The 16,644-nt window shown below is 40.7% G+C and overlaps 1 protein-coding gene across 1 annotated transcript in view; it reads right to left on the bottom strand.

Moving 5' to 3' along the window:
- The window catches only part of LOC145417340 (solute carrier organic anion transporter family member 74D-like), a 23,776-nt gene extending 9,069 nt beyond the window's left edge, over positions 1 to 14,707 (bottom strand). The window contains exons 1-8 of the mRNA XM_080286019.1: positions 14,467 to 14,707; positions 6,852 to 7,081; positions 6,288 to 6,457; positions 5,699 to 5,917; positions 3,226 to 3,326; positions 2,478 to 2,571; positions 1,773 to 1,916; positions 581 to 766 (exon numbers count right to left, since the gene is read on the bottom strand). Coding sequence (XP_080142145.1) covers positions 581 to 766; positions 1,773 to 1,916; positions 2,478 to 2,571; positions 3,226 to 3,326; positions 5,699 to 5,917; positions 6,288 to 6,457; positions 6,852 to 7,081 — 1,144 coding nt within the window. The 5' untranslated portion in view covers positions 14,467 to 14,707. The remainder of the gene's footprint in view (positions 1 to 580; positions 767 to 1,772; positions 1,917 to 2,477; positions 2,572 to 3,225; positions 3,327 to 5,698; positions 5,918 to 6,287; positions 6,458 to 6,851; positions 7,082 to 14,466) is intronic.
- Between the last annotated feature and the right edge of the window lie 1,937 nt (positions 14,708 to 16,644).

Below are 16,644 nucleotides of genomic sequence, written 5' to 3'. Positions count from 1 at the left end.
CACAACAGTATAACTCAATAATGCCTCATTGACAAGAATGAACTGAGTTACACTTCACTATAGTAGAACACTAATGGGAGAATAAACAAGAACCTGATATAAGTACAAATATTCACCACAGACTGCAGAATAATGCGCCTCTCCATGAAATACTGAAAAGACATGTCTAAAATGTATGGCGTGGATGGCAACGTCTTTTCAATTGTTTATATATTAACGAGAGGTAATTGCTTAAAGGACGTCTCTTATCACTGGGCTCCTTCTAGGCCATTATATATCACTGGACAAAATAAAACATTTAAGCAACAAAATTGGGTTACGAGTGTTCTGACACAAATCTAAACAATAACGTACTGAACAAAATATTTCAATCACTGTTGTATCTTTAGAATAAGCTCAATTTCAGAAGGTGGGTATACTTCTTCCCTCTTAACAATTCAGTGCACTGTTAAATAAAGATTTCTATTCTACAGCTGGGTTAAACAAAATAAAGTCAACTGGTAGCAAGAATTAACTGTAAACTTGGAAAACTTAACATATAGCTTTCAGCCCCAACCTTGATATCCTTTCGTCTGCTAACCTTGATATCCCTTAGTGTGTGCAGGCCTGAGTGTCGCTGCCAGTGTGTGTAGCGCCTTGGCTCCCCCTCTTTGCGCCGCCTGTGTAAGGTCCCGCAGCGCCCTCTGCCTCGTTCCTGGAAGTGTCTTGGGCAGCAGCGCCAGAGACCACGACACCACCAGCAGGCAAGACCCAATTATAAGATAACCTGCGAGGGGGGCAGGTAACTATAAGGTAACCTGGGAGGGGGGCAGGTAATTATAAGGTAACCTGGGAGGGGGAGAGGTAATTACAAGGTAACCTGGGAGGGGAACAGGTAATTATAAGGTAACCTGGAAGGGGGACAGGTAATTATAAGGTAACCTGGAAGGGGGACAGGTAATTATAAGGGAACCTGGGAGGGGGGGTAGGTAATTATAAGGTAACCTGGGAGGAGGGGCAAGGTAAGGTGACTCTATCCCTATTAACTTGGATTAAAATTACCATCTCTCTATCTTTAATGCTGAACTGTATTAGGAGATTAACACAAGAAAATAAAGAAATAATACGGAAAAGATGTAGAACCGTTGCATTTTTGTGCCATCGAGCCCTGACATCAGATAAACGCTAAAATATGAAGCTAATCATGAGGAAATTTTATGGGAAGAATGTAGAGCCACGGTATTAATCTTTTCTGCCACTGTACTACGAGAATCTTCACCAAGTTTAGGTATAGTAATGCCAATAACTGGGTGGTACAGCCAACAAATGGACGCCTGGTTCTCTGGTGGTTTAATCTCTTCTCTTCTCCTCTCCTCTCCTCTCTTCTCTGCTCTTCTCGTCTCTTCTTCTTCTCTCCTCTGTTCTCCTTAAGGCGTCCCAAATAGATGTGGCTCATAAGTGCTTTAAGTCTGCGTAAGTCTAAAGAATGGATGGGGTTTGGGGCTGCCTAAATGCTGCTCCGAGCCCACTGTCTATTCACCTCACCCTTACTATAAATGTCTGGAATTTTTAGCCTATCCCCGGACCCCTACGTTCCTGATGCGACTGTGAAATCATGACCCATATTGACTTGTGCTCACCTATCCACCATGCACTGTGAAATCAAGACCCATATTGGCTTGCACAGTATTCGCCTATCATGCACTAAGATATCAAGACTCATATTGGCTTGCACAGTACTCGCCAGTCCACCAGGCACTGTGAAATCAAGACTCATATTGGCTTGTGCTTACCTATCCACCATGCACCTATCCAGTGGGGGTGTCGAGGGTGGAGTGTGGTGGGGGTGTGGGAGGGGGAGACCCACAATGAGAGAGACCACGCAGCCAAGGAATACCCACACACAGGACCCAGTATCCGCACACTTCCGGACACGGCTGAGACGAGAACAAAGTAAGGTAAGTGTACACCAAGTTATCACTGTTGTTTGGAAATAATCAGCGCTACAGATTATTTTGTAAGAATAAAAGATATCCTTATTAATTTCTAATGAGGCTGAATTGACCTTATAATAATAATAATAGGCTGCAGAGTGAGAGGAAGTTACCTGATCAGTTTCATTCACAGGTAAAGAAAGCTTGTATAAATAGTGAAGAGTATAAGAAATGAATAAAAATAAATATATAATAAGGGGAGGAAAGGGAGAAATAGCTATATTGAATGGAAAACGTAATTAATATGCAAAACCAAAATACAAAAAACGGGAGAGGTGTGGAAAGCCTACATAACTTAGAAAGGAAAAAAGTTAAACATATGCAAAGGAAAACTAGGGAGAAGAGCTACAAAATTTAAAATGGAAAATGTGAGAGATTATGCAAACAACAGATGAGAGAGAGAGAGAGAGAGAGAGGGGGGGGGTAAATATAATCAAGAGTCTCAAGGAAAAATCAGATCCCCTTTAAATGAAACTATAATCATCGTTTTCGTTGTACACTAACCGAGAAAGAAGGGAATCTTGCTTTTGCTGACCGCCTCATCCAGATACGTGTAGCCTATGGAGTAGTAAAGGAGAGAGGCCAGACCTGCTAGCATCTGAAAAAAAAAAAAAAAAAATTAAGATTACTAAAGAGAGAAATGATAGATATGACAGAGTGGGTGTGTGAGAGAGAGAGTGTGTGAAAAAGTGGTCTAGGGAAGACGTGAGAGAGTGAGTTTGTAAAATACGAGTGAGAAAAAAGGGAATGGAAAAAGAATAAGGCAGACAGGAGAGAGAGAGTATTTATTACACCGAAAGTTGACACTCTACCAGATATAAGGACAGTTCGAAAATGAGAGATAAGAAAGAGACATACTTTGTGAGACAGTAAGCTACATAGTTTGACAGACAGGAGGGTAGATACAGTAAGAAGAATGATAGATAAATGGGTCAAAAATAGCAAACAGATACCGGTAAAACGTAAAGGGATTTTTTTAAACGAACTGATAAAAAGAAGGATAATATTGATGAGACACGAAAGACGCAATAAAAAGAATGCATATATTCTCTGATTTACACGAACATATTTCAGTATAAGAAACTATGCTGTGGCGAGAGAGAGAGAGAGAGAGAGAGAGAGAGAGAGAGAGAGAACGCTTTAATGCAAGATCTCAGCTTGTGGGAGAGAGAGGGGGAGTGACGCAATAATGCAAGGTCTCACTTTGACAGAGAGAGAGAGAGAGAAGAAGGGGGGAGGTCACGACACCCACCTGAGCAATCAGATGGAGTGTGATGACTGTGTACTGCTCCACGCTGTATGTAGTGTCCACCTCACCACACTCCGTCCTGTTGTCCTCACCACCACACAACACTGGGGAGGAAAGCAGACTCCCATCAGTATCTTCAATTCAGTGACGCATTTTCCACTTCACATCTACTATTTACAATTATATTCAGTTTATAAAGGATTTTTAGATTATGAGTATTCTGCCACATCTAGATTTTTTTTTTTTTTAAATCGGGAAACATATAAGTTGATGGAGTACTTTTAAAGAAAATCTATATAAAGGGGAGAGTGTTCATTTTTCTGTGCCATACATAGATGCATTGGAGTCGTGAGCCACACTCCTAGACCAGCATTGAAATTATGAGTCAATGGGAGTCATATTTCACCACATTCTTGTCCGTAACATCTGCTTCGTGGTTTCTTCCTTATTTTTCTACGTTCTCTGCAATTCCGGAGACTAATTAGACAGTTTAGGCAGTCCCGCGAAGGTAAAAAAGCTCTAATATACACAACTTCATCTTAGTCTGGAGCTAGAGTGTGAAGGAAAAGTACTGAGCCTTAAAAACAAGCAGGAGACGCGTGGCTGGCGTGGCAGCAGAAGCAGATCTAAAGTGTCGACAGAGAAACACGTCAGCAGGAACACGACCTTCTAGACGGGCAAAAGGGAAGAAGCTGGGCAAGGAAACACACACCACGATCTATTCTGAACACTGTTATTCCAGATATTCACAAGTAAAAATTCAATGAGACTGGGGGTGCCTTTTTAATTTGTTCCTGCCATCTCCTGACGATTTTATCCAGCTTACTATAGACTTTCGAACTGGAGGGGGTTTGCATACAGCCTAGGTAAACCCCTTCTAACGGGAGGGATTTTCTGAGTCGCATAAAATCGTCTAGAAGCAACAAAAAAAATGAAAAAGGATGTTACCCGAATTTAAGGGGTACGAGAACCATAAGTGGCAAAAAACATTCATGAATTTTATAAAGATATTGTTAGTACTAATTCCTTCACTACCACATGTCTACCTTAAAGTTGTAGAAAAAAAAGTGCTATATTGTAATTACCTGGAATAAGGTAAAAAAAAAAAATTATGTACTCTTGCTGGAGGGGTTAATGTCACTGAATTATCTGTTGATGAGTCTGGGCTAAATAATGACGATAAAGATACGAAGCCAGAAAGAGGGGCGGTCGGGAAAAAAGGACTGTATACGAGTACTGCAAGACCTGGGAACGATAACAGGGAATACACAAAGGGATGATAGGAAAAAGGGACGAGAGAAAAACATACCGGCAGAGGACAGATGGACGGTAGGAAGACAGAGGAAGACAAAAAAAAATGGGCTTTGGGATGACAGACGAAGGGAAGAAAGACAAAAAGAGGAACGGCAGGAAAGTAAACAAACAGAAGGACGATCGGGTATCCACCTAACCACCTAAAAGGAAAAACAGATGGTCGCACAAGCCATCTAAAGGAAAAGACATACAGGAACACACAAACTCAGGGACGAAGGAGGCGCAGGTGGTGAGTAATGAAGCAAATGGGATAATGGCAGACACCGAATGTTTTACTTGCACCCAGATTAAACCCCCCAGCTTCTCGATCTCTAGCGTTTCCTGCGTGCCAGTTCCCTTTAATGGGGGTAAAACAACATACTAGCACATTATTACCCTCATAAAGGTACAACTGTCATTAACTCAGGTACTCCACAACATTCAATTAACCTTTAACTATAGAACGCCATTAGAAATAACCTCCATTAACTCTAGCTCGGAGATGTCCACAGTAAGTCTAAAAAAATTGCACTGCGGCACAAAAAATAATTCGAAAAGAGATCATGGTGCTGAAGGGGATAATGATGACCGTTCCTGGCCCCTCCACTGACAGGCTGTTATTTTTAGCTGGATTTAATTTAGAAGAAGCAAATATAAATAAGCATATAAATAAATAAATAAGGGAATAAGTAAGTCGCTTCCCTCAGAGGCGTTCTTTTCATTTAAATCTTACCATCTCCAATTTTGCTCAGCTTAGAGTTTTCGAAAAGAGTTAGATGTAGAATTCATTAAGTCCTTCATAACCAAAGGACCTCCCGAAGCTGCATGAAATCGAATGACGGAAGTGTGATTACGGTAGAAATTAGCAGGCCTCGTCTCTACCATAGGCCTTAAGTGTGGGCAATGTTCCATATCTAAAAATGGACTGTCTACAAAATAAGGTGCATCTTGGGTAGGTGGGTGAATGGTGGAGCTCTACAACCTTCAGTCTTTACCGTGGCATATTATGTACCCAGTTGTTGTATCGTGTCCCTAATAAAAGCATTTGATCCCTCTGTACATGGAGTTGCAATAACCGTAATAATAATAATAATAATAATAATAACAAAATAAGAACTATTACTTTATTACCGAGCTCCTAACATCAGTAATGGAAGTTGTAGCACAGGAAAAGTCCACTTACTATTGCCGTGGGTGTGTGGTTGGGTGTCGTTGCGTCCTTCAGTCTCTCTTGCCTGTCCTGCCCCAAAGAGGAAATGTGGTATGGCTGCCAGGACACAGGCCACTACAGCACCCAACATGCCCAGCGCCAGCCAACGGGGACGGTGACCTCGCCCCGCCACGAAGGTCAGTGGCACCGCGAGCACCAGCTGCACCAGGTCATTCCCGGTCGTCACCAGACCTGCATACTCACGGACACAAATATACTTACTTCCTTTGTGGTAACTGCAACTGAGCATATCTCCACCTCATATTTAATAAAAATGTTAATATTCCTTCTTTAGCATTAATGGGTCCACTGGAAAGTACAATTTCAATCTACGTGGACTTCCTGCATTATTTAGTTGCTTTTAAAGCGTAAGGCTCGAGGTTGGACGCTGTAAGGATCGTTTAACCATACTGCCTATAAAAATGTATATAGTAGTGGTAATTAATTTTATGATGAGAAGGATTGTTAAATTGCACTGTGAAATAGCTTCTTATACTAGCAAATTTCCTTCCTTTTACTCACTCTATCATGCACTTTCTCTCTGTATACTTCTTCCTCTCACCTGATATCTTGCTGGGCAGGTGAAATCTCTTCTCCACGGTGGACAGGGTGGCGTTGGCATAGGTGTAGAAAATTCCCTGTATGAGTGCCACCAAACTGGACAACAGCAGATAGGTGAGGGGGTTGGCCAGGGGCTGCAGACACTCCCCTCGCAGCACACCTAACCCACACCTGAGGAGGCAAAGGGGTGGAAGAAAAGTCGGCAGAGTACTTGAGCGAGGTGCGATGACGACCTCCAGGAAGGTGAGTGGCTAGTATGGAGAGCAATCTGGCATGGAGTAGTTTAGAGGGGAATGGCTTGCTGTCAGTGATCTATAACAGGCAGGAAGTGAAGCGACTACGGTAAACCTCAAAACAGCCAACGGGGATTGTATGTCTAGTACTGCTTTATGACTGACCATTATCTACAACAGCTGAGAGACTGAATATGTGTGTGGTAACGAGATTATTTCCTCCTGCGACCATGTGTAGAAAAACAAAACATCTCTTAACACTAAATCTTAAAATACCTAAGTATTTTGTTTGCAGTCATTAGAGTGTAACACTAAAATACAATATAACTCACTGTGTATCCTTCTCTGGACCCAGTATGTTCTCCACTAGTTCTGGCGTCAGTAATTCATTTTCTTCCTTCTGGTTGCTGTCCACCAACTTCTCTGCCTCCTCTCCGGTGTTCCTCCACTCCCCTGCCGTTCTGCTGCCTGCTTCCTCACTGTTGAGCGGGTTTAGGGGATAAACTGATAGCTTACTGCTGTTTTCTGGGTGTTCTTCTTCCTCTTCTTTGTTGGATGCCATCTGTAGTTAAAAAGAGCATTACAGTACCTGATGTAAGAACGATATTTCCGTCCGCACCATGGGGGCAGATTTTCCCCACCATACATCCCTTTCTTACGTTTCTGAAATCCTTACGCCCAGTGGTGCTTGTATGTATCCTAACAGCGTAGCAGCCAAAAAACTAAAGTACCCTGGTTGTAAAGTTGCAGAAGCGATTTCCTGTTGTTGCAAGGAACGGTTCGGGTATCTGAATGACCCATGCATGTCATATTCATTACACCATCTCAGTGCCATGTATAAAAGTACAGTGAGTGGTGGCGTTTGAGTGTGTGTATCTAACCCCTTTCACTTCAGTTAATGGCAAAGTGTAGCCGGACTGAGCGACAGATTTGACTAGTAAGCTAAAGGACTAATTCCTACTTAATAAGATTCACCTAATTTCATGCAGCCAGGATTCGGAATTCCAGTTGTAGGAATGGACCTGTACCGTCACGTTACAAGTGAAAAAAGTCCTTGATAAATGCGGGACCATCAGGGTTGCAATATGGGACGTCGCTAGAGTCTGCGAGAGTGAAGCACCTTGCATGCGAAATTCCTTGGAGAGTGACTGACTGACCGGCCGCTGCACAAGATTTTCCCGCATCTAAATACAACCCATATACAGAAGATCTCGGATTTGTGCAATGTAGAATTAAGAATAAGTAAATAATGATGCAAAAGAGGCTGTAAGGCAACCCGAACACTGAACACCTTTGCATATCTACCTATCTATCTATTGCCAGACGCCTTAATCCCGTAAGGGGTGGCTACAAACAAATCGCCTCCATGTCACCCTGTCCCCATCAGCCATTTCACTGGCCTACTCCCAGCTCACACCCTCCTCTCTTATATACCTCTCCTTTGAAAATCACTTACTAAAAATTATATATATATATATATATATATATATATATATATATATATATATATATATATATATATATATATATATATATATATATTCATGTGTTACTTTGTTGTCACCATAGAAATAGAAAAAAGACTAAATAGATACATTGTGACATTTCTGATCAATTACAAGCTTCTGCAACACTGACATGATCTAAAGGCAAATGCAATATATAAGGTATACACCGGTATCTTATCAGCCATCAGTAATCTTATATGGTCCTCGAGATGAAACGTACCGGTAAGCACCCTTTTCATGATGTTTGATAAGCATGGTGATAAGAGATTCCATTGAGAAGTGGCCACGCGTGCTGAAGTAAAAGCATACAAGGCGTAAGTGATACAAATTATTATTCTCAAAATATTATTCTCACCAACAGCACCCTGGGAAAAAAAAAAAAATGTACAGCTGTTAGGTAGGACTTGCAGTTTTGGTGATGAATGAAAAATAATAATAAAAAAAACTATGCTATTATGTTAAGAGATTTCATTTTTACCATTAAAGAAAAAAACAGTACATTTTTGTATTTCAGCCATTTTGTGATTATTACCATAATGGGGCTCTGTCCAATGACTATACTACTACGGCCAAAGTAACGATTTTTTTCTTTCTTTTTTTTTTTGTAGGGAAGAAGGAACCAAAGGCCAGAACCCCGAAAGACCGTTCCCTCCAAGAAGAAAATAAAAACATGATAACACAGATTTCTTTGATTCTGTAGTCCATTTAACACCAGGGAGTTGTATTAATCGTGGGTGAGACGTCCTCAAACTAGATGTGAGGGAAACAATATACATTAATAACCAGCCACCCTGAAAAAATAATCATATATTTCTCATTTTGGCTCATGTTATTATTGACGTTAGCTTGGGTAGGACGTTCTGTGGCAAGCAGTCGCAATTAAGTCACACTCAGTAGGTTATTTATGTATATGCACACCAAGTCAAGCAAGGGCAGTATTTTTATGTGTCTGGTTTGATGGTTGAATATTCATTGTCCAGGAATTGTTCATGTATATAATAATTAACCAAAATATACTACAGTTCCGTGATAAAGTGTATTTCTTCCCCTTCCATACATCAGCACTGCCACCACCACTGCAGATGCACACACATTTGTACCTGAAATTAAACAGCTGTTGCCTCTATTAACACGTGTCTCTCGATCTTCTTTGGCCCCAATACCTCGAAGTTCAACTCCATATCAACCTAATACCCCCTTACTATTACTCGTGAGAAAAGAGAATGACTATGAACAAACAGGTGAATTATAAAGATACCTTTTTTCTTTTTCAGCAAAATAACATTCAAATTCATTATCACTCTTACTTGCCACCTAGTCGTCGTTACCATCCAATGGAAAAGTTCAGTTTTTTCAGGATGCCCTTCTGGATCCGCCCAGGAACCAATTTCGATGCCCCCTCTACAGAAGCGGTTCTCAACTTTGTCAGGTCGCCCCCCCCCTCCATAGCCTTGGTCCACATATCCAAGCCCTCCCCCCTTCCTCCCCGCTTCCTGCCATTGTCTGACTATAAACTTATTACCGAATTATTTCTGTTATTACTATTACCGTGGGTTTAAGTGGACGCTAACCCAGGTAAATGCAGGTTGAATTAGCTTTCTCAAGATGGGAGTTGAGGGACATTTATAATTTGATTGTGGCGCGGCCCATCTTGCAATATCAGAGAGAGAGAGAGAGAGAGAGAGAGAGAGAGACGATCAAGTGACTGACATAAAAGAAAATGCAATATATTTATGGTACACAGAAGAATGCGCTTTGAAGGCTGAAGCACTGATAGAATATGAACACTGAATACACACACACACACACACACACACACACACACACACACACACACACACACACACATGCCGCACGCTCTGCAGGATGCCAGGGTTTGAGTCAGATTCTAGATCAGAGGTTCCCAGCCTTTTCATGGAGATATCCCACTTTTGCCAGAACATTACTGATTTCCACACCATAACTCCCAAGGGGGGGGGGGTGAGGGAGGGAGAGGAAGTGGGTGCTTTAGTAGGAATGTGTGTTTTAGCGTCACTTTCACACGTACTGCCATTCTTTCTTTCACTGACTTTCACACATACGACATTTTTTCTCTCATTGACGTTCACACATACTCCCATTCTCTCTCTCTCTCTCTCTCTCTCTCTCTCTCTCTCTCTCTCACTGACCTACAAGTCTTAGTTCGTCTGAGAGAGCGTTTCGTAATGTACCCAACCCTCACGTTTTCCAAGATAATTTTGCAACGTGGTGATGCTATCGTGGAATTTCGAACCTATCTCTCACTACTGACAACACGCTGGAATGTGGCAAGTACACCTACACCTAATTATTACAGGTGTTCCATAAATGACCTGAGAAAATTTGAGACATGCTTACACCTACGCGAACCCAGTTTTAATCTGGTCCCAGCATTCATATTTTTCTCCTCCCCATTTATGTGTATCATGACTTTCACACTTTCATTCGCCCCCACTCACTTAGAATCCATACCACATTCACACTTAATCACTTACATGATCACACTTTCAAGCATATTCACAGTGTCACACTCACGTACACACTAACTCTCATAGTCACCCCCACTCACACCATCACAGTCTTTGTAACTGATAGCAGGGTTAAGTACACAATTTCTTGGTATTTCACATGGAAATTACTGTACATATTTTTATTTCTCTTCCCGCTTCCTCTTCTTCGTCTTCCTCCTTCCTTTTTTTCTTCTCCTCCTCCTCCTCTTCTTCTTCGTCTTCTTCCTTTTCCTCCTTTTCTTCCTCCTCCTCCTCCTCCTCTTCTTCTTCGTCTTCTCCTTCCTTTTCCTCCTTTTCTTCCTCCTCCTCCTCCTCCTCTTCTTCCTCTTCCTCTTATCGTAATATTCTTAACGCTAATTCTCTCTATTATATATATATATATATATATATATATATATATATATATATATATATATATATATATATATATATATACACACTGTACCGTATATATGGGAGGGATTACTGAATTATGAATTAGTCTTACGTTGGTTATTTAATGTGTTTACAAGATATCCACGTAAATCTGAGGAAATAATGCAGACAAATTCTTGACTGTACCGCTTCTCATATTTTGTAAGTCTAAAACGTGATCATACTGCTTCATGTTTCCCTTGCTGCACCAGGCTGATGTACGCACCTCACGTCTGGGCAGCGAACTTGGAGGTGACAAAATCGTTATTATAAGAAGCAAATATTTTCACTCATACTCCACTATAAGAGAACATATTGTAAATTATCCATGTTTAGTGTTGTGTTTGTCGTTTTCTAATTCTATTTAATGTCACCAAACGTTCACAAAAATAAAAGTTGTGTAGGATATGAGGACGGAAAGTTTATACACCGTGACACACCTCTGACCGCCAATCACCGAGGCTTCTTCGTAACCATTCCTGCATTTCCAGCGTAAGCGAACACGTAGTTGCTAAATCTATCGCAACTCGATCTCGTACCACATCTACTTTACTAGCTGGAGTCATACGGTATACTGTATATGTAATGGGAGTTTTTTTTTTCTCTCTCTCACTCCTGTCAGAAAGCGTTCCCATTAATTTAGTCCGAACAAGGTATAATGGTACACAATTGGTAGGAATCAGAGTTTAATTGTGTTTATTTCACACCAACAGTATACTGTACTTACCGAAACCCTCAATAACAACCTGAAGAACTAATTTAACCGAAACACACACACACACACACACACACACACACACACACACACACACACAGGCAGACGATAAAGCCGTACACGACACCTAGCTTGCAGAGAGTGTGATAGGATAAGCGGGGCTAATTCTTCCGCATTCACTTTTTCCTCATCATCATCATCACCATAATAATAATAATAATAATAATAATAATAATGCTATTCTCTAGTCCCCTGATGACCGAAATGTTAACTCTTACATCGCGATTATGTACAAATTATTTTATTCAGCTTATTAATCGGGAAAATAGTTCATGATAACGTGTACCTTCCAACATAAATATTTATATATATATAAATAGGAGACTTTGATGTTGCACTAGTATCACAAAACCAAGAGAAAGAAAGGTAGAAATGAAAATACTTCGGAATGTATATTAACTATGTAATTTGGAGAGGAGAAAGCAATACGGAGAATCGTGAAAGAATTGTATTTATGAAATCTATTGGTCAAATGGAACAGGAAAGTATTTTTGGATGGGAAGGTTGCAGACGGAGGAAGAACATGTATAAGTGGAATGTTACGTATGTGAGTGACAAGAGTACTGGAATGTGTTAGTGGGAAATAAGTTAATGACGATGATTTAGAGGTCTTTCGTTGTCAAAAGAAGTGGTTCGTTGTCTAAAGAATGTCCGTTGCCTCGATCCTGAAGCACATCAAGCTGTACTGTACTCTATGTGATCATTCGTTATATGGTCCACTGCATGACCGGATCTTCCCTTCGGCGGGAAAGTGACAAGGCAGCCAGAAATTTCCCTTACTCATTCTGACGAGGCAGGCTGTGAATGTGGAAGTGGTGTGTGTATAGTGAGAGTGATGCGCGTAGAAGCAGAAGTCTTGTAGCTGTTGAGTCTGTATATAAAATCGATAGAACAGGCAGGATGCGAAGATATACAAACCTGTGAAAAGTCTCACTACCAGAATCTGTAAATGTCCGTCGCTGTTTGGAGATTGAAAAATTTAGACTCAGGGCATGCGCATCGCCAAATGGATACGCTAACCACCTACCTACTGCAGTTCCAGACCGGTACGATCAAAAGGAATATTATAGTATGAAGGTAAACAGTAGTCAAATTGATGAATGCATTCGACATTTATTGGTGAACCGCAAATAATGATTGAAAATTATTGATAAAATATTTCTTCCGTACATATGAAACTGCTAAGAACCTTGCACCTAAATAATTACCTGTCAAGAAGCAGATACACTTACTATGCAGTCATATGGAATTTTTTAACATCCTCAGCATCATCATTTTCAGACCCTGGGTGCACTGAGAGAGAGAGAGAGAGAGAGAGAGAGAGAGAGAGAGAGAAAGAGAAAGAGAGAGAGAGAGAGAGAGAGAGAGTTGAGTTTGCCCTGTGACACTGACCTTTGATCTATTGTTAAAATCGAAATTCATCATCCCTGGCTGCCCTTCATCCTTCCACCAAGTGGGTTTAAATAAAATAAGAACAGAGTTGTAAGGCAGAACGTGACTTTGCCCTCTGACCTTGACCTTTGATGGATTATTCTCAAATTTAAGTCCTTTCATCCTAACTATACCCAAAACCCACCCACAAAATGTAATCTAAATCTCAAAAAAAAATAAATAAATAAATTAAAATAAAATAAAATAAAACTGATCTTGCCATGTGACAGACCACTAATTTATTATTCAAAAAAAAAAAAAAAAAAAAAGGCGACCCACGTCCTTCCCACAAAGTATGGTTATAATTCGATGAAAAAAGCCTTTATTACTGTATTTCGTTCACAGCCATAGGAAGGGTGAACTCTAACCTCAATCTGTTCTTTTGACTGTCAACCATGTGTTCTTAAAACCTGATCCCTTCGTCCTTGCCTTACCCCAAACCCTTCCACCAAGTTTCGTCTAATTCGAATCGAAACCGCTAAAGCTGGCATTTATTTGACCTTGACTTTTGACATTTCCACACATCCCTTCATCTTTTCCTTACTTTAGAAGTTCCACAAAGTTTGCTCTAAATCTGATCAAACTTGCTTCAGTTGACCTTGCTCTTATCTCACCTTTGACCTTATAAAAAAAAAAAAAACAGTAAGTTAACTTCTTGGCTGATCTTCAACATTTCCACCATGTCTGATTCAACTAAAATTAAACCGTCATATTTGTTCACACAGAGATAGGGATCGAACAATGATCTTGCTTTGTGACCTTGACCTTTGTCTGTTAGTTCTCAAATATAATTCTCCTCCTTCTTGCTTTACTCGCAATCCTTCCACCGCGTTTGGTCAAAATCGGATGATATTTATTTATGTTGTCTGAACTAAGTCAGACTTTGGCATAATTCCTTTACCTTAACAGTTCATATATTGTTTAAAAAAAAAAAAAAAAATCCCTTTGCTGACCCTCAACCCTTCCACCAAGTCGGTTTAAAACTGGGTAGAATATTTTTTTGAGTAATTTTGTAAACACAGCTAAACAGACGGACACGCCGTAAGAACAATAACAAACTCTATCTATCTCAAGAGTAGGTATAGTAATAAAACCATATTATGTCATCTTTTCTACGTTCATATATAATATCGTTTCTATGTACGGTGTTCCAAGGCCGCAATTAGCTAGCGCGGGCACATGGCCAACACACACACACACACACACATTCACTAGGCTACAACCGAATATATCAATATTAACTTCTATGTGCATACCGGCATTACAACTACAGGAAGGGTATATAACTTACCTTATCTCTATTCCAGGTCTTGTAATCTTCCCTGTGTCCTTCTGTAAGGTAAATGCACTCACTGATGCTGCTTAGGTTACTTTATTCGTGCTATATGAGCAAAATCGATAATTATCGATTAGATGACCTTCACATCCACAACCAACAATTTCCGCTCTATTTCCAGCTGATTTTGTTTCTCAGTGTTCACCTCTGATATAATGTTACATGTGTTAGGTTAAGGAACGGAGTACAGAGGACGAGCAACTATACCTCACACCTCATGCCGCGAGGGAGGCAGGTGTAAGGAGCTTCTGTGGCAAGATGCGCAAGTTTTAAACAGCAGGTAGCTGTGATACCAGACCCAGAGTAAACCTGTAATAAAAATAGCTAAATATATACACCCCTGTATCTTCCTTATCATTATAAATTTAACAATTTTAGAAATCTTTCAAAATTCATAATACCCGATTTTTAGTTAACTAGAGATTCTTAAAGGGTAAGAATTGATGTTGTCAGGAGGTAATGATGCAACTGTGTTTGGCATCACTGCAGTAGACACCACGTGGGAATTGTTGCTAAGTGTCACCATAAAGTTTTATTTAGATCAGGGACCTTATAATAAAAAGAGATATTTATTAACACTTTTCATGTGTTGTGTCTGCTTTCCCACATCGTTAGAATTGTATTAGTATTTATGTACTCACTCGAAGATTATCGTATCGTAGTAACAGCATTAATCTGCCTATTAATAGAGTATTATACATTTTTTCAACCTACGTAGCTTCCCATGCAATAAATTCGTTTTCTATGAGTTGTCACTCAAAGAAAATGCAGTCACCAACATATTAATGGTTAACAATTTTCTAAATATTTGACAATAAGGGTAATCATCACGCTTCCCGAATTCAGTATCCCTTCTGTTACTGATGGCATCTGTATGTTCGTCTATTGTGCTGCGCAATGTCGGACAACAATTCCGTCCCTTCTCCGTCCTTTTCCTCCCAAATGGTTGATGTTCCCTGTGACACCACTCACATCGTACAAGTCCGGCACATTCGTTTCACCGATCTGACCTGGTCTGTCTTCCTCTCCAGCTCTCTGGCCAGGATCCCACCATTATTCACGCTGATCTAGTCACCCCCATTCTTGCTGATCATCTAGCCCCCTGTATGGACGCAGGCAACTACTGTACATTATAAACCTTCCGTCACTGCTGAGGACAGTCCTCCTCTCCCTCCTACTCCTCACCAATAACGTCCTTTTCTCAGTTGCCCATATTACTCTAATATTCCTATTCACGTGGCTTTCTGCACTGCCTACGTTAATTTTCCCGTCGTCTCCATCTCCCACCCAAGCTGGGTGAGCAGTAACCATTATGAACTGCCTGCTCTTTTCTCTGTCCGTGTCTTCCTGTTTTCTGGAAACATCTGAGGCCTAATCATCACCTATTCCCATCCCATACAACCTTCACTCTTCGCGTCCCCCTTCCCCCACCCACATCCCCCTCTCTTTGTCAGGGGCTTAGCAAGAGTGAGGTGATCCTGGTGACCCCTGAAATATGCCTCCCATTCCAGTGGCTGCCGCAGTCTTCGAGGACAAAACCCTAGGACCCCCGAAAGAGTTCTGTCTCCGCCACCAAATAATCAGGTTTGGTCATCCATTGGCCATCTCATTTTCAAACCCCTAGATGCGCCCCTGTGAATGGATCAGAATTCTGTAGTATGAACGTGACCTCCATCGATGTGCAGGCTATATTTATTGGTCATAATTTTATAGCACAGAAAAGTGACCTACAAAGCTGTGTAAGGTTGTGTGTATGGGTCAGAATTCCGTAGCAGAGAAAAGAGACCTACAGAGTTGTCTAAAGCTATATTGATAAGGATACTTTTTTTTTTCTTTCTTTTTACACAGCTATGTGAGGCTATGCTGTATGGGTCAGAAAGGAAGATGGTACTCTGCAGGAGGAGGACAGCTTAAGCCTGCAGTCAATTAGGCTTACGTTTCAGATCAGCTTGGGACCAAAAACATAACTGGCTTGGTTTGCAGACATAATCTGTCAAGAAAATGGTGCAGGGAAGTCTCCTTGTCTGATGAATATATACGGGACTTTTCCCCAGAAAAATCTTAAGTTATGAGAAGACTCTGATCGTAAGTTTATTGATTTCTGATCTAGGACCACCAGCCTTCTTGCACCTT

This window comes from Coenobita brevimanus, chromosome 110 (assembly GCF_032717465.1).
Source record: "Coenobita brevimanus isolate Jiangsu-jjx chromosome 110, ASM3271746v2, whole genome shotgun sequence".
In the NCBI taxonomy this organism is placed as follows: Eukaryota; Metazoa; Arthropoda; class Malacostraca; order Decapoda; family Coenobitidae; genus Coenobita; species Coenobita brevimanus.
The sequence above is the reverse complement of the archived record's forward strand: the minus strand, read 5'-3'. Positions and strand labels throughout refer to the sequence as shown.